The sequence below is a fragment of the Mesoplodon mirus genome (genome assembly GCF_964341445.2).
Source record: "Mesoplodon mirus genome assembly, chromosome: 2".
In the NCBI taxonomy this organism is placed as follows: Eukaryota; Metazoa; Chordata; class Mammalia; order Artiodactyla; family Ziphiidae; genus Mesoplodon; species Mesoplodon mirus.
In genome coordinates this window covers 204,565,468-204,580,221 of record NC_138977.1, presented here as the reverse complement: position 1 = coordinate 204,580,221, position 14,754 = coordinate 204,565,468, and the positions used below count along the sequence as shown (strand labels likewise).

The 14,754-nt window shown below is 41.4% G+C and overlaps 1 protein-coding gene across 3 annotated transcripts in view; it reads right to left on the bottom strand.

Annotated features, from left to right (window-relative positions):
• CNNM2 (cyclin and CBS domain divalent metal cation transport mediator 2) overlaps nucleotides 1-14,754 on the bottom strand; it is a 152,872-nt gene that overhangs the window by 28,860 nt on the left and 109,258 nt on the right. For all 3 annotated transcript variants that reach the window (XM_082644235.1, XM_082644236.1, XM_082644237.1), the window contains exons 2-4: nucleotides 6,363-6,506; nucleotides 3,517-3,654; nucleotides 1,310-1,479 (exon numbers count right to left, since the gene is read on the bottom strand). In XM_082644235.1, coding sequence (XP_082500361.1) covers nucleotides 1,310-1,479; nucleotides 3,517-3,654; nucleotides 6,363-6,506 — 452 coding nt within the window. The remainder of the gene's footprint in view (nucleotides 1-1,309; nucleotides 1,480-3,516; nucleotides 3,655-6,362; nucleotides 6,507-14,754) is intronic.

Sequence of the window (14,754 nt, the reverse complement as noted above, 5' to 3'; positions counted from 1 at the left end):
AGATAAAAAGAAACATCTTGATTCATTTAGATAACTGGGACTTGCTGGACTCAGCGTAAATTGTAGATGGGTCTACCAAGTGCTAATTATACTTGTATAAAGATCCCTCCAATTCTTACCTAGGAAGTAACCAAGGAACAGGAGAATGCTTAAGGGGCTAGTATTCTTATATTGAAATACACTCAGAATTCCTATAAAAGTAATTCTTCAATAAAGAGACACAAGAAATCAATAAAACTAGCATGCTATTCATTGTACTATTCATCTTGGTCTCCAGGCCAAGAACTGTGCTCTACCAAGTGAAACTGTGAGATAATAAGGGCCTCCTGTCAATCCGAGCACAAAAGCCCCTCTAGGGCACTTAGGAGGGTTCAGAATGGATGGACCTTCTCACCTCATATAGTGGATTATGTTACAGTGAGAAGGAGGTAAGTTACCATTGCCATGAGAGGCTGTGATTATCCCATCAGTTCCTCATTAAAACAGAAGCTGGTAGTAATCAGAAATAAAAACAATAATAGGGCTTCCCTGGTGGCGCAGTGGTTGAGAATCTGCCTGCTAATGCAGGGGACACGGGTTCAAGCCCTGGTCTGGGAAGATCCCACGTGCCGCGGAGCAATTAGGCCCGTGAGCCACAACTACTGAGCCTGCACGTCTGGAGCCTGTGCTCCGCAACAAGAGAGGTCACGACAGTGAGAGGCCCGCGCACCACGATGAAGAGTGGCCCCCCACTTGCCACAGCTACAGAAAGCCCTTGCACAGAAACGAAGACCCAACACAGCCAAAAATAAAAAAATTAAAAGGCTCAACATTTTAAAAAAACAATAATAAATGGATTATTTTGACGGCGTTAAGGGAAGAGATCATAAGGCATTTCTAGGAAGTTGTGCAAGACCAAGTCCTAACAAGGGGCAGAAGAAATAAAAGATGATAAAAAGAAGACTCAAGGAACTCACAACACTTAAATTTCAAATGCCCAGCCAAGATTTAGACGTGCACAGGTAATTCCCCAAACTCTTCAAAAAAAATACAGACACCTGAATTCACCCTTCTTCAAATGAATGCCTCAATGCCTCAGCAATCACTAAGTGCCTGTCTGTATTGGAAATTAAAGTAATTAATAACATCGCTTTATATTGAAATTGTTTGCAGATACGAAAACAGGGAGATGAAATTCTCCCACTGTAAGGCCACCCCAGAAGTTAAGTATGTTATATCCTTGACACCCATTCACCTATACCAAGTCTCCTCCAAACTGGAAGGGTGGGTACTCAATAAGATCAAACAACTATTGATTAATTCTTCTGACCTGCAAAATGAGAACGAAGTAGTCTACAGGTTTGTTTCGCTGGTAGAGGTAGTATTCTGGGGCTTTCTTGTTCTTCTCATCATACTTCAGTTCCTGGATGACATTGGGGTGCTTTAGCAGCCTTAGAAGGATCTTCTCTGACATCTGGGATGGGCTAAATGCTTCTACTTCTATAGATATAAACACAACTTGATATTACACTTCAAATGGATGGAAAAAAATGATACTAGTGATTAAGGTGTTTAAAGAAAAGAATACTTGGAATTGAAGCGATAACAGTATGGATTAACGAGACTTCCATTTGGTGATCCACTGGGGGCAGATTACCTGGGAGAAATTAGAAAATGCTGAATTCTCATGTTTATTGCTTTAAAACTTTTCATTTTCAACCTGTCATTGGTTTCAGTTCTCATAAAAATACCCTCATTTTCTGACTGACACAAAGGAAAATCAACCAGAAGCAGGCTCCATGACTGCCAGGACACCCTGCAACAGGCCACAAAAGACTGACTGTCCAACAACAGCCAAAGGAAGAAGCAAAGGTCAGGAAGCATCTAGGTGTGGGTTAGTACCAGGTGCACAGACGCAGTGCTCCACCTCTCATTCTCCCATTCAACTACCCTGAGAAAGTCTGGGAACAAAGGAAGGTAGAGATTCAGAATAAAAGCAAGGCACGTGCACACATCAACATGCACTCCAACTTGCTAATTAAAAAAAAAAAGTAATGTTGATCTGAGTTTACAAAGATATTGATTTTATTAAAATAACAAAACCCAAAATTACTGACTTAAGGGTGCCATACTGAAAGTGGACTTTATGGTATCTCAGAGGCAGAGTAGGGTAACATTTAGTTTTAAATTGTGGTTCTTAAATGATGAACAATATTATCAGAAATAGAAAATAATAAGGAAGTTAAAGACATTGTCTATGTTTTAAAATTTTTTTAATTATGTTATATGTGCGATATAAATTCTGTATTAGCTTCTGTGACTTTTTTGTAATAACAGAATTAGACAGTACATTGTGGAAATTTTGGAAAACAGAAAAAAATGAAGAAAATAAAATCACCTATAAACCAACCACTCGTAACCATTCTGAGCAATTGGTGAGCATTTCTTTCTAATACCTCACCTAGGCATGTGTGCCATGTACGTGTGTGTGTACACACAAAAACACAAGGATAATCTTGTGTACACACGGTTTTATACTGTTTCTTCTCACCTTACATTAAATCATGAGTATTTTCCCATGTCATAAATATTATATGGTGAGCATGTCCAGGTATCTGAAAACATGATCTTAAAGAGTGCCTAACATTCCATCACCGTTAGCATTCTTTTCAAAATATCTTAAGTATACTGCATTCAGTTGAAAGGCATTGGCTGCCCATCTTGGACACAGACGTCTTCTACAGGCCACTGGGTACTCTGATTTTCTCACACTTCCCCTGGCCAACAGAGCTCACCCTTCGCCTAGAGAGCCATCTGGGGATGTGAGCAGGGTCAGTCGGTCTCTCAAGTCCGTTCGACCTTGACCTCTCTGGAGCAGTCAGTGCTGGCTGGGTTGGTGGTTTTAATAATGCGAACACTTGCCTCCTGGAATGGGCCCAGGTTAACAATCTGATTTGAAGAGGCCATCAAGAAATCCATGTCAGAGTTCTTAGAATTTCTGATTTCATTAAAACCATAAAGGGTAAAGATTTTATTTTGAAAATTTATTGTTCTTCTTTGAAAACCATAGCACCTGTGTCACCACCGATGTCCAACTGTTCTTCTGAGGCAGCTGGAGAGAGAACTGCTCAACTGTCCGACACACAACGAGGTAGTGTCTGGTTTGCACTGTCCGCCTGCTCCGCCAGCTGGCTCTCCCCTGGACTTAGCTGAAGCGGATGGCCTGGCCTACTGTTCACATGCAGTGTGGCACTAACATTCATCCTTACCTTTCAGACCAATTTTAAGTTACTGGTCCACCCCTGGTAAATGTCTCAGAGGGTTCATGCCGACACTGAACATAGGAGAGGAGAGAATTTAAAAAGAAAAAAACAAAACAAAACAAACAAAACAAAAAAACAAAAAACAAAACACAAAAGTGGCATTACTTATCACCCCATTTCCCAGTCTCCACCCCCAGCCCACCCCAGTCAGCGGTGGGTGAGAAACTCGCTCCAGGGTTGGCAGAGATTTCAAACTGCGATAAGCTGCACTTGCCTGTTGCTAGGAAACGGTGCATGGCCAGGAGAAGCTGTGGTGATATTTTAACCTTCATCTCGCTGTCTGTCTGCTTAAAGGCAGAAAAATCTTGCTTTCTCTCTCGATGGGCCACTTTCTTTTTCGTTCTGTTATCAGCTGAGGGAGAAATGGAAATGCATTCCATTAGATTGGGGCTCTTTTCGAATGAAAATGACATAATATATGGAAAAGGCTAGGCTCTCTCTCCAGATGGTGGGCACGCTACATACAAGCACCACATGGAAAGGGGAAGGGAGAGAGAATCCTCATTAAATCAGTGCAGCACAGTCACGACTGTGACACAGTCCAGAGTAAGAAATCGCAGGCAACCTGATGGGGAGCAACTATCGACACACTTCGTGAAGATCTTCAGAGCCCTTTTAAGTACATTATTGGGCAGCTGGGGACAAGAATCCTCCCCTCGTGGAGCCTATACAACCACAGAGCAACAGTGCCTGTAGCCCGGGGTGCACACACGCTCCTGCTACTGAGGTCACCACACCGCAGTGAAGAACAACCATGTTACAGAAGACACAGGGAAGCACGTCCCTGCCTTTAAGAGGCTCCCAGCCTCTGCTGAAAGAGAATACACACACACATACACACACACACACAATCTCAAGAAACAAACAAGAACACTTTCATGGGACAGTATTTTAATAATAATAACTGTTAGCTGCATTTCTACCCTAGGCCATGAGATCCTCAAGGTCAACCAAATACAAAGGAAGTGATTCAGAATAGAGGTCAGCACACTTCCTCTGTAAAGGGCTAGACAGCAAATACTTCAGGCTCGCGGGCCATGTATGCTCTGTTGCAACTACTCAACCCTGCTGTTTAGCAAAAAGCAGCCATATGTAAATGAATTAGCAGGGCTGTGTTACAGTAAAACTTTATTACGGATATGAAATTTTAACTTCTTATCATTTTTGCATGTCACAAAATAAAATTATTATTCTGATTTTTTTCAACTGAAAAATGTAAAAAAAAAAAATTTAGCTTCTAGGTCATATAAAAACAGGTGGCATGCTCTTGAGGGCTGTAGTTTGCCAATCCTTAATCTAGAAGGTGTCTCATGCAAAACCTTTTTTCAAGTATTTTTCTGGACAAAGTAATGATCAAGAAAAAACTAGGTTAGAGACAAGATCCTAATTGCTTCCTTTTTTCCCCCCAAGAATCATGAGTCTTTACATTACCATTTCATGCCTAGGGCAAAACAGATTGATTACTAACTAGGCTTGTCCTGGGGAGACGGTGAACACAACCTATAATTTTCCTGTCTCAAATTCTCTTTAGAATCAGGCAGCATAAATCAATGCAAGCATCCTAAATAATTTTCTAATGACAAAGGTAGTCATCATCCCTGATCTGAATCAAGAATATACCTGAACCACAAGTTCAGCATCTCATCTCAGGAAGCCATGTATGAAATCAGTCTCATCAAGGTTTAAAAGAAGTGAACTGAAGTGTAAACATAAAAGCTCATAAATGTCTACATTATCTTTCTTACAATGAGGATTACCCCTGGGGAAACACATAAATATGCAGAGACACACTTGGTATTAAATAGTCACTATGAGGAGGGATGAAAAGAATGTAAATGCACAATTAACAATATTCTCTATTATGAAATCTCTGATTATTCTCCAAGAGTCAAAAGGATAAAGCACATAGGAACTGGTGTTCTTTTAAAGAACACTATACAGATGTGAGGAAAACATAAGATACATTTTCAGCAGCAGGTCAAGAGATAAACATAAAATGTATTTCTTTAAGGGTGCATGGAAGACTTTTTAAACTTTAAAATGAGGGACATTCCCTTCTAACAGGACTGAAAAAAAAATCATTCCGCTTTGAGCAAGGCTGGCTTTGTCCTGGGTGCTCCAGGACATTTGAACAGTCCATTTTCCCCTCCAAGTCATGCTTTAAAAGCCAAACAGGACAAAAAGCGCCCAGATTATCTTTCTCTATACCACCTTTGAGAGCCCCTAACATCTCAGGCCTTGGGCCATCTTTGGCATTAAGAAACTCTTGAAAGAGTCTTACTTTGCTAAGAGTAAGGCTGAGGAAGAGGGTTTAAGCTCCACAGTCCAACAGTTGGAGACTTTAATGAGACAAGATTCATGTTCAACACTCAGCCCAGAATCAAGCCGACTCCTGGGCAAACAGGTGTGGATGCTTCTCCTCCCCTGCCCCGATCCAAGACCACCTCTCAGAAGGCAGAGAAGCACAGAACAAGAAAAACACATTTTTATTTTGTACCCTAACCTGTCCTGCTTTCTCTATATACCCTGCTGCATCACCACTGCCCCAGCAAAACTATGCCTGCAAACCTCACCTCTACCCTGGTCCATGGGTCCTGGAATAGAGAAATTTCAACAGTTGCTATCCATCAATTTAACAAACCCCCCTCACTTTTTAAGTATTTGAATTATGACCATAGGTAGAGACAGAAATTTATCTGAAAACAATTTGCCTAATTGTGTAAAATGAAAATTTAGTAAAGAACAAGTCTTCCTCCAGATGTAAAATAAATGTGAAAACCAGGAATGGAGTTTTCTGTTCAGGGCAAGCAATGCCCAAATCAATAGTGAGAAGCAGTTGACTTTTCAAAAAAACATGGCCAGTTGACACTACAGGACCTGCCTCTTCTTCCTCTCTGATGAAGCGACTGGAATATACTGGCAGGTGGTACCCAGCCTACACACACAGTGCATAATTAGAAACAGGCAGACAACAGCTGGAGAGGCGTCAGATGACTCACAAACAACATGACAAATAAAGGCAAAGGTTTTGGAAAATTACACTCAGGCGATGGTACTCACTGTATAAATCTGTTTCATCTAGAATCTCAGATTTGATGATTTCTTCAATCACATCCTCTAATGTGACAATTCCCAGAACTTCATAAAATGGATCCCCCTCTCCCTCATTGTTTACTCGCTGCACAATAGCCAGGTGAGATTTACCTTTAAAGAAAAGAAAACAAAGAGGTAATTTTCAGAATTTCCTGAATGAAGTCTTATAAACGATTATGGTAAAAATAGCAGCAAACACAGATACCAGATTATCAAAGTCTATCTTTCAGCATTTAAAAATGGTTTGGAAATACCACAAATGGAAAAGCTTCATGGGCCATAAAAAGTAAGACCAGTTAATCCGGAAGAGCACCATTGTCTACACACATGGTACCACCCTGTTACCACTTGCTTCCTAATGGATTTGGTCTTCAGTTATGTCAGCTCTTCCTTGGTGACCTTTCAGCAACTGCTACTTTACTTTAGGAGAGCAGTTCTCAAAGTGTGGTCTGTGGACCCCTAGGGGTGCTCAAGACCCGTTTAGGAGAGTCAGAAAGGTCAAACTATTTTCATTTAGAACACTAAAATGTTCCTGGAATTTTCCACTGTGTTGATATTTGCACCAATGGTGTAAAGTGCCTGAGCACAAATCAAGGCAGCGGTAGTAGTGGTCACTATGCTAGTGGTCACTGTCTTCTCCTACGTACACACACACACAGTGAGAGGGGAAAAAGTTAGTTCCTCTTAAGAATGTCCCTTAAATTAGGAGTTTGGGATTAACAATATACACACTACTATATATAAAATAGATAGCCAACAAGGACCTACTGTATAGCACAGGGAACTATACTCAATATCTTGTAATAACCTATAATGGAAGAGAATTTAAAAAGTATATAAAAATATATATATATGTGTGTGTATATATATATACACATATATATGTAACTGAATCACTTTGCTGTACACCTTAAACTAACACATTGTAAATCAACTATATTTCAATAAAAATGTAAAAATAAAATAATTCTTTTCAGAACAACAAAAAAAGAATATCCTTGATGAAGCAGTAAAAGTTATTAGCTTCATTAAATCTTGATTCCCGGGACCTGTCTTTCAATATTGTATGTGACAAATTGTGAAGTACGGTAAAACACTTCTGTTGCATTCTCAAGTACGATAGTTGTTTTGAGGAAAAGGACTCAAATTGTTTTGAGGAAAATGACTCAACGCAAATTGTTTGAGTTGCATGTTGGATCAGCCACTTTTTTTCACTGAACATCTTTTTTATTTGAAAGAATGACTACCAAACAAACTATGGTTATTTAGACTTGGATATTTGGCAGACATTTTCTTGAAAATGAACAAGATGAGCCTGTTACATTAAGGAAAACAACAGCAGTGTTTGCTGCCAAAGATAACATCTGAGCTTTCAAGGGAAAATTAGAATTTTGGGAAACTTGTATCCACCACCATGAGCTTGAGAGCTTCTCAGTAAAGACTTTTCCGATGAGACAGGTGGTGCTATTAACAAAGGAGATTTTGAAAGCACTGAACAATAAAATGTGTCAACATTTCAAAGATCTGCATAACTCTGTGAACAAGTATTTTCCAAATGACCATGGCCATGGTATTACCAAATCACGCATGGGTAAATGATTTGTTCAGAATGCAATACATAACAGTGGATTTTTAAAAACTTTTTATTTTGCAGTAATTTTAGATTTACAGAAAAGTTGCAAAGACAGTAGAGTCCCTGTATACCCTTGACTCAATTTCTCCCCCACTGATAACATCTTACTTTACCATGATATAGTCATCAAAACTAGAAACTGACATGGATATGGTAATATTCAGTAAATTCCAGATTTTATTTGGATTTCACCAGTTTTTCCATTAATGTTCTCTTTCTGTTCAAGTATCCAATCCAGAGTACCATACTGCATTTAGCTGTCATGTCTTCCCAGGTTCCTCTGTTCTGTGACAGATTCCCAGTCCTCCCTCGTTTTTCATGAGCTTGACAATCAAGTAGCACTGGTCAGGTACTCTGCAGAATGACCTCTTATCTGGATATGTCTTTCTCACGATTAGACTGGGATTATGAGTTTTCTAGTTACATCACATCAGGGCTCACATGGCAGCCACATGACATCACAGGCGATGTTCACCTTCACCACTCGGTTAAGGTAGAATTTCCCAGGTTTCTTCTCTACTGCAAAGTTACTAATTTTTCCCTTTCCCTCATTCTACTTTTTGGAAGCAAGTCACTAGGTCTAGCCAACCCCCAGGGAGGGGTGAGTGGTAGGAATTAAGCTCTACTTCCTGGAGTCAGAGGGTAGCTACATACATTATTCAGAATTCTTCTGTAAGGAAGATTCCAGACCAAAAGATTTTAATGAAACAGTGCACCAAAAGTCCACTGGCATAGTTTCAGATTCTATATTGCAACTAACCTTTAAGAAACTATCACTTGGGGAGTTTTGGTATATTATCAAAGAAGAACATACACAAAAAGCCTATTAAAATACCCCTCCCTTTCCCAAATACATATTTGTGTGAGACCAGATTTTCTTCACGTACTTCAATAAAACAGTATACAGCACAGACTGAATGCAGAAGAGAATCCAGCTGCCCTCCATTTAGCTAGATAATAAAGAGATACACATAAAGGTAAACAATGACACTATGTTTTGGAAAAAAGTTATTTTTAATAAAAATGTTGTTTATGTTAACATGTAATGGATTTATGATTGTCCCTTAAAAACGAATAAGTAAATGTTGAAAATTTCTCAGGTTTAATTTCAAATATAGTAAACATCAAAAAGATATAACCTACAAGGAAGAACACATGCTGTGAAGCTGACCAGTCCTGGATGTGAACTCCAGCATTGCCACTTTAGCCATCACCAGCTGTGTGATCATGAGCAAATTACCTAACTTTTCTGAGCCTCAGTCTCCTCTAAACCCAGGCTCATTCATGATAGTCGCTGCCACACAGGATTATCGTGAGTGTCAAAGATAATGTTGGTACCTAGCAAAGACAGTGCCTGGGATCCACTGGGTGATCAATAAATGGTAGCTCCTACTAATTTATTAATATTCCTCCTCAATTCTAAGGCACCATCAACTTATTGCCAGCTTAGTAAGAGAAAAAAACCCTACTACACTAAATGTACACTGCAGTTAAAAGATGCATTTCAATTTCAGAAAGATCTTTTAAAATATTAAATTTATCTCTAACACCAATATTGGTTTTCCCAACCCAAGGCACGCAAGGCATCTGAAACTTATCCTTAGGTTAAGCCAAGGAGATATGATATCTGGAAATTTCATGATCAGTTAACACGTATATATATTTTTTAAATGTCAGGGTGAGGTTTTGGGGGGTTTTTTGCAGGGGGGGGAGTGAGGGGTGTCCTTTAAATAAAGTTTACTTAAAACTTCAAACTGGGTGAGTTTGCTCAGACACAATCAACCAGACAAACTAAAAATATCCTGAAGGCCAGGTCTGATCAAGTTCCCAGCACTTACTCAGAAACTGGCTTTGGTTCTGTAGGCTTGTCCGCCCTTTTCCGCTATGCCTCAGACCCCTTTTTATAGGCAACAATGTCTGGAGGCCTAGAAGTTTAGATTGTTAGACAATTAGGCCTCCTAACAATTTGCATCCTTAGCATGCTCACGCTCAAAGAATGAAAATATTTTGAGCAAATGAGACTAAGAGGGAAACTTATCAGCAATAGATATAAACACCGCATCAGGTCAAGTCAATTCTAGTCTAGTCAATTTGGTCCGGTCAGTTTCTCACATCTGCTTTCCCAAGGACCCAAACATAAGCAGTTAAAAATTCTTGGTGAATGCTGTCTGTCGAAAGTTAAATTCTTTTGCTATTCCCAGCTTGTGATCATTTAAAAGGAATTTTCCAAAGCAAGGTCTAATATTAGACTCAAAATGAAGTTTCCATTCCACTGAGGCGCTATTCTCACCAAAGTAACTACCGCATAATCAGATTGTCTTGGAGCAATTCGTTTAAATGCAGATGGACATACTTGAAATACCAGCTCAGCAGCACCAACAGATCTGACTGGAAAGAGCCTTACTCTCGGAGAAATTATTCATGTAAGGTAGGCTTCTGAGATTGAAAATTATTAAGTTTTCTTCCAAGCTCACTTGTTCCCTTTCACACCCCCACCTCCAGTGTTGAAACTTCTTCATCTGCCCCAGAGCCACATATTTTTAGCTTTGGAATTCCTGGTGAGAAGTCTTGTTTTTTGAACCTTCTTCCCACTAAGCAGTACAAAAAAAAATGATACCCCTCTTCTCTAATCATGCTTTTGGAGGACAACAATACAAGGTACCTCTTCCCCCACTTAACCATTCGCTGCAGGGAGTTCAATCTTTGGCCTCATCAATGGAGCAATCAAAAAGAAAATGTAAACCTGTCAATACAGAAATTTTAAAAACTGAGCTCAAATAGCATCCTTTTGAACCTGAGTGTTGGAGGCATTAAGCCAGGATTGAAAGCAGCAAAGCAATTTTGGGGAAACTAATAAAAGGCAGTCAGGGGCTTCCCTGGTGGCGCAGTGGTTGAGAGGCCGCCTGCCGATGCAGGGGACACGGGTGCATGCCCCAGTCCGGGAAGATCCCACATGCCGCGGAGCAGCTAGGCCCGTGAGCCATGGCCGCTGAGCCTGCGCGTCTAGAGCCTGTGCTCCGCAACAGGAGAGGCCACAACAGTGAGAGGCCTGCGTACCGCAATAAAAAAAAAAAAAAAAAAAAAAAGGCATTCATAAACCAAAAACTAGAATTTTTTTTGATTCTTAACCTCCAAAGAATGAAAACACAGCCATCAGCACAATATGCAATTATAGGCATTAAGTGGCACTAAAACTTTTAAATATACATGGATTAACTAAACTTGATTAACTATATACAGAATAAAGCAGACATTAGGGCTTGGAGACAGCCCTTATTTGCTAGCTATAAAAGGTCTTGCAGTATTCATGTCATTTCCAACTGCCCTGAACTTTATACCCATAGCCTCTCTTCATGTAGTCTGGTCCTAGATCACTAAGGGATCACTAAGTCAGACCTAAGAGAATCTATGCAGGCCTCCCTTCAGAGTACAGGGCTCTATCAATATATTTCTATTCAGGGCTTCCCTGGTGGCGCAGTGGTTGAGAGTCTGCCTGCCGATGCAGGGGACACGGGTTCGTGCCCCGGTCCAGGAAGATCCCATATGCCGCAGAGTAGTTGGGCCCGTGAGCCATGGCCGCTGAGCCTGCGCGTCCAGGGCCTGTGCTCTGCAGCGGGAGAGGCCACAACAGTGACAGGTCCGCGTACCGCAAAAAAAAAAAAAAAAAAAAAAAAAAAAATATATATATATATATATTTCTATTCAAATTCAGTATCATAAGCAAGTTATTATGAAATAATCACCTAGATTTTAACCGCTACGTGCTCAAAAGAGGGCACTTGCACAGATGAAATTACAAGAATATGTCTTCATTGTGAGGTATGCTAAGTAAAATCATCTACACACAGTAAAACTGGGATCGAATTTCTGCCTCTGCCTGCTTTCACTGCTTCCTAAATCAAAGTATTGCCTATTCTCTCTGGAGAATCAGCCCAGAATGGTAGCAGGTTGCCACACTCGCATTTTTTAACCTTACCACGACGCTAGGCTCGAATTCTGAATGACAGATACCATTTGTATTTTGATAGAAATAATTAACTAGATAGTGATTAGGCTGGCAAAGGGTACCTTAACTGCCTGATGAAAATATGGACTCGTTGGCTATCATACAAGTTTGATGTCAATCAAGTGAAATGGAACAGTAGACAGAGTAACTGAAATAGCTAAGGAAGAAAGCCAAAAGGGTAGATGAAGTAGAATGGTATTAGGAACAACTCGACACAGCTGCACTAATAACAAGTGACAGGCAGTAGTCCAAGAGACCTAACAATGCAAGCGCAAGGCAGACAGAGTCTTAAATGCCACTCGAACAGCAGGAGGAAAACAAACAGAAGATTCAGCCGTGAGAAACTAAAGCCAAACGTTTTATATCTGCCATGGCTACTGTGTCACACCACTGCAGGGGCACAGAATGCAAGGCCTAATGGTTCCCCTGAGGTTGTGCAGTGTCGTGGCCCCTCACTTAAACAAGGGTAGGGCAAATGAAGCGTTTGATATGCCTTTGTTTTTAAACATTTCCCAGTTTATCTAACATAAGAATTATAATAACTCAATAAGTAAGAATTAATAAAGTTCCTAAGAGTGAGTTCTATGACAGGGGTCCCCAACCCCCGGGGCCGAGGACAGGTACTAGGCCGCACGGCAGGAGGTGAGTGGCGAGCGAACAGAACTTCATCTGCTGTTCCCCATCGCTCGCATTACCGCCTGAACCATCCCCCCATCCCTCCATCCCCAACCCCCATCCGTGGAAAAACTGTCTTCCGCGAAACCGGTCCCTGGTGCCAAAAAGGTTGGGGACCGCTGTTCTATGGAACTAGTGATAAAAGAAAGAAATGCTCTGTAAATCAGAATTCAGGGCCCCCATCACTAAAACAAAATGGGACGGAGGATAGATTTGAATTGCCATACTTAAGATCTCCCAAGGAAACCAGTTTGCATATTAGTCATCAAGGAATCAATACACTTTAAATAGCATTAGAGTTAGATTTAGTCTGACTTACAAAAAGTGAACAAACTGATCAATGAGCTAATGTTTATGAACGTAATTTATAATCGAGAAAATACAATGCTATGTATGTATCAATGAACTATAGTCACACAAATCCATTCATTCACTCAGTAAACATTTACTGAAGGCCTACTATGTGCCGGGCTCATACCTCAGGGAACAAAACAAAGCTCTGGCTTTCAAGGAACATTTTAGCAGGGGAGACAGACACTAAGGGAAAGAGACAGTATGAAAGCATGTCAGATTGTATAAAATGCGCTGTGGAGAACAAAAAAGCAGGGGCCGAATTATTTAATTTAGGCTGGCCAGGGAAAGGGGACATTTGAGCAACGCTGAAGGTCGTTACAGAGCTAAATGAAGTAAGTGAGGGGCTGGGGAAGACGTTTCAGGTGGAGGGAACAATGGAGCCCTGAAGAGGGGAGGCCTAGCGTGCTTGAGGAAAAGCAAGGACGCCGGTGTGGCTGGAACAGAGTGAGCAGGAGAGGAAGAATCAAAGATGGGGGGCGGGGCAGCAGGGGTGGTGGGCAGATCATGTCACCATCACAAAGACTTTAGCTTTTACTCGGAGATGGGAAGTCCCTGGAGGGTTCTGAGCTGAAGAGCGACTTGATCTGTATTGTTTTGAAGGTATCACTGGCTGCTGTGGTGACAAAAGGCTTGGCAGCTGGTGGGAGAAAGATGCAGCGGGGAAGGCAGAGCCGGGAAAAAGGAAACCCAATCAAGAAGTTATTTCAGGGCTTCCCTGGTGGCGCAGTGGTTGAGAGTCCGCCTGCCGATGCACGGGACCCGGGTTCGTGCCCCGGTCCGGGAAGATCCCACATGCCGCGGAGCGGCTGGGCCCGTGAGCCATGGCTGCTGAGCCTGCACGTCCGGAGAGGCCACAACAGTGAGAGGCCCGCGTACCGTGCAAAAAAAAAAAAAAGTTATTTCAGCGATCCCAGTGAAAGGAGATAGTGACCAGAACCAGATGCTAACAGTGGAGGGGATGAGAAGTACTTAGATTCCAGGTATATATTTTAGAAGGAGCCAACAGGTTTTGCTGATGGACTGAATGTAGCGGGGAGAGAAGGAGACAAGCCAAGGCTGACTCTAAGGTTTTGGGGCCTGAGCCGTGGAAAGGATAGAGTTGCCAAGGAGGACTGTGGAAGGTACACATCTGGAAGGAAAAAATCAATTCAGTTTTAGACAGGTTAAGTTCAAGATGCCTACTAGACATCCTAGTGGAAATGTCAAACAGGCAGTTACATACCTAAGTCAGAATTCGAGAAAGAGCGAGCGAGACATGTGGGTTACAGATGAAGCATGAGAACCCCCAGAGAAGAGAGGCTAGTGAAGCCAGACACTGGAGGAGATCACCGGGAGAGAGGGTGTGGGCAGAGAAAAGATCCCAGCACTGAGCCTGGGGCAGGCCAATGTCTCATAGGGCAGGAAGTGGAGATACAGCCAAAAAGGAGATTGAGAAGGAGGGGCCGGTGGAGTGAGCAGAGAATAGAGAGAACAGTGTTTTGGAAGCCAAACTTTTAAAAAACTACTTCAAGAAGCAGAAAAGAGTCAAAAGTATATGTAGTCAAAAGGTTGTGAAAGATGATTTTGGTGACAAAAGATGCTCAAGAAAGGCCATAGATGAAGAATCCAAAGATTATCATCTCAGTGCCATCCACTGTGATTTCCAGAACAGCCCTTCCTACTTCTAACAGGGACACACACTGGCCTGCTTC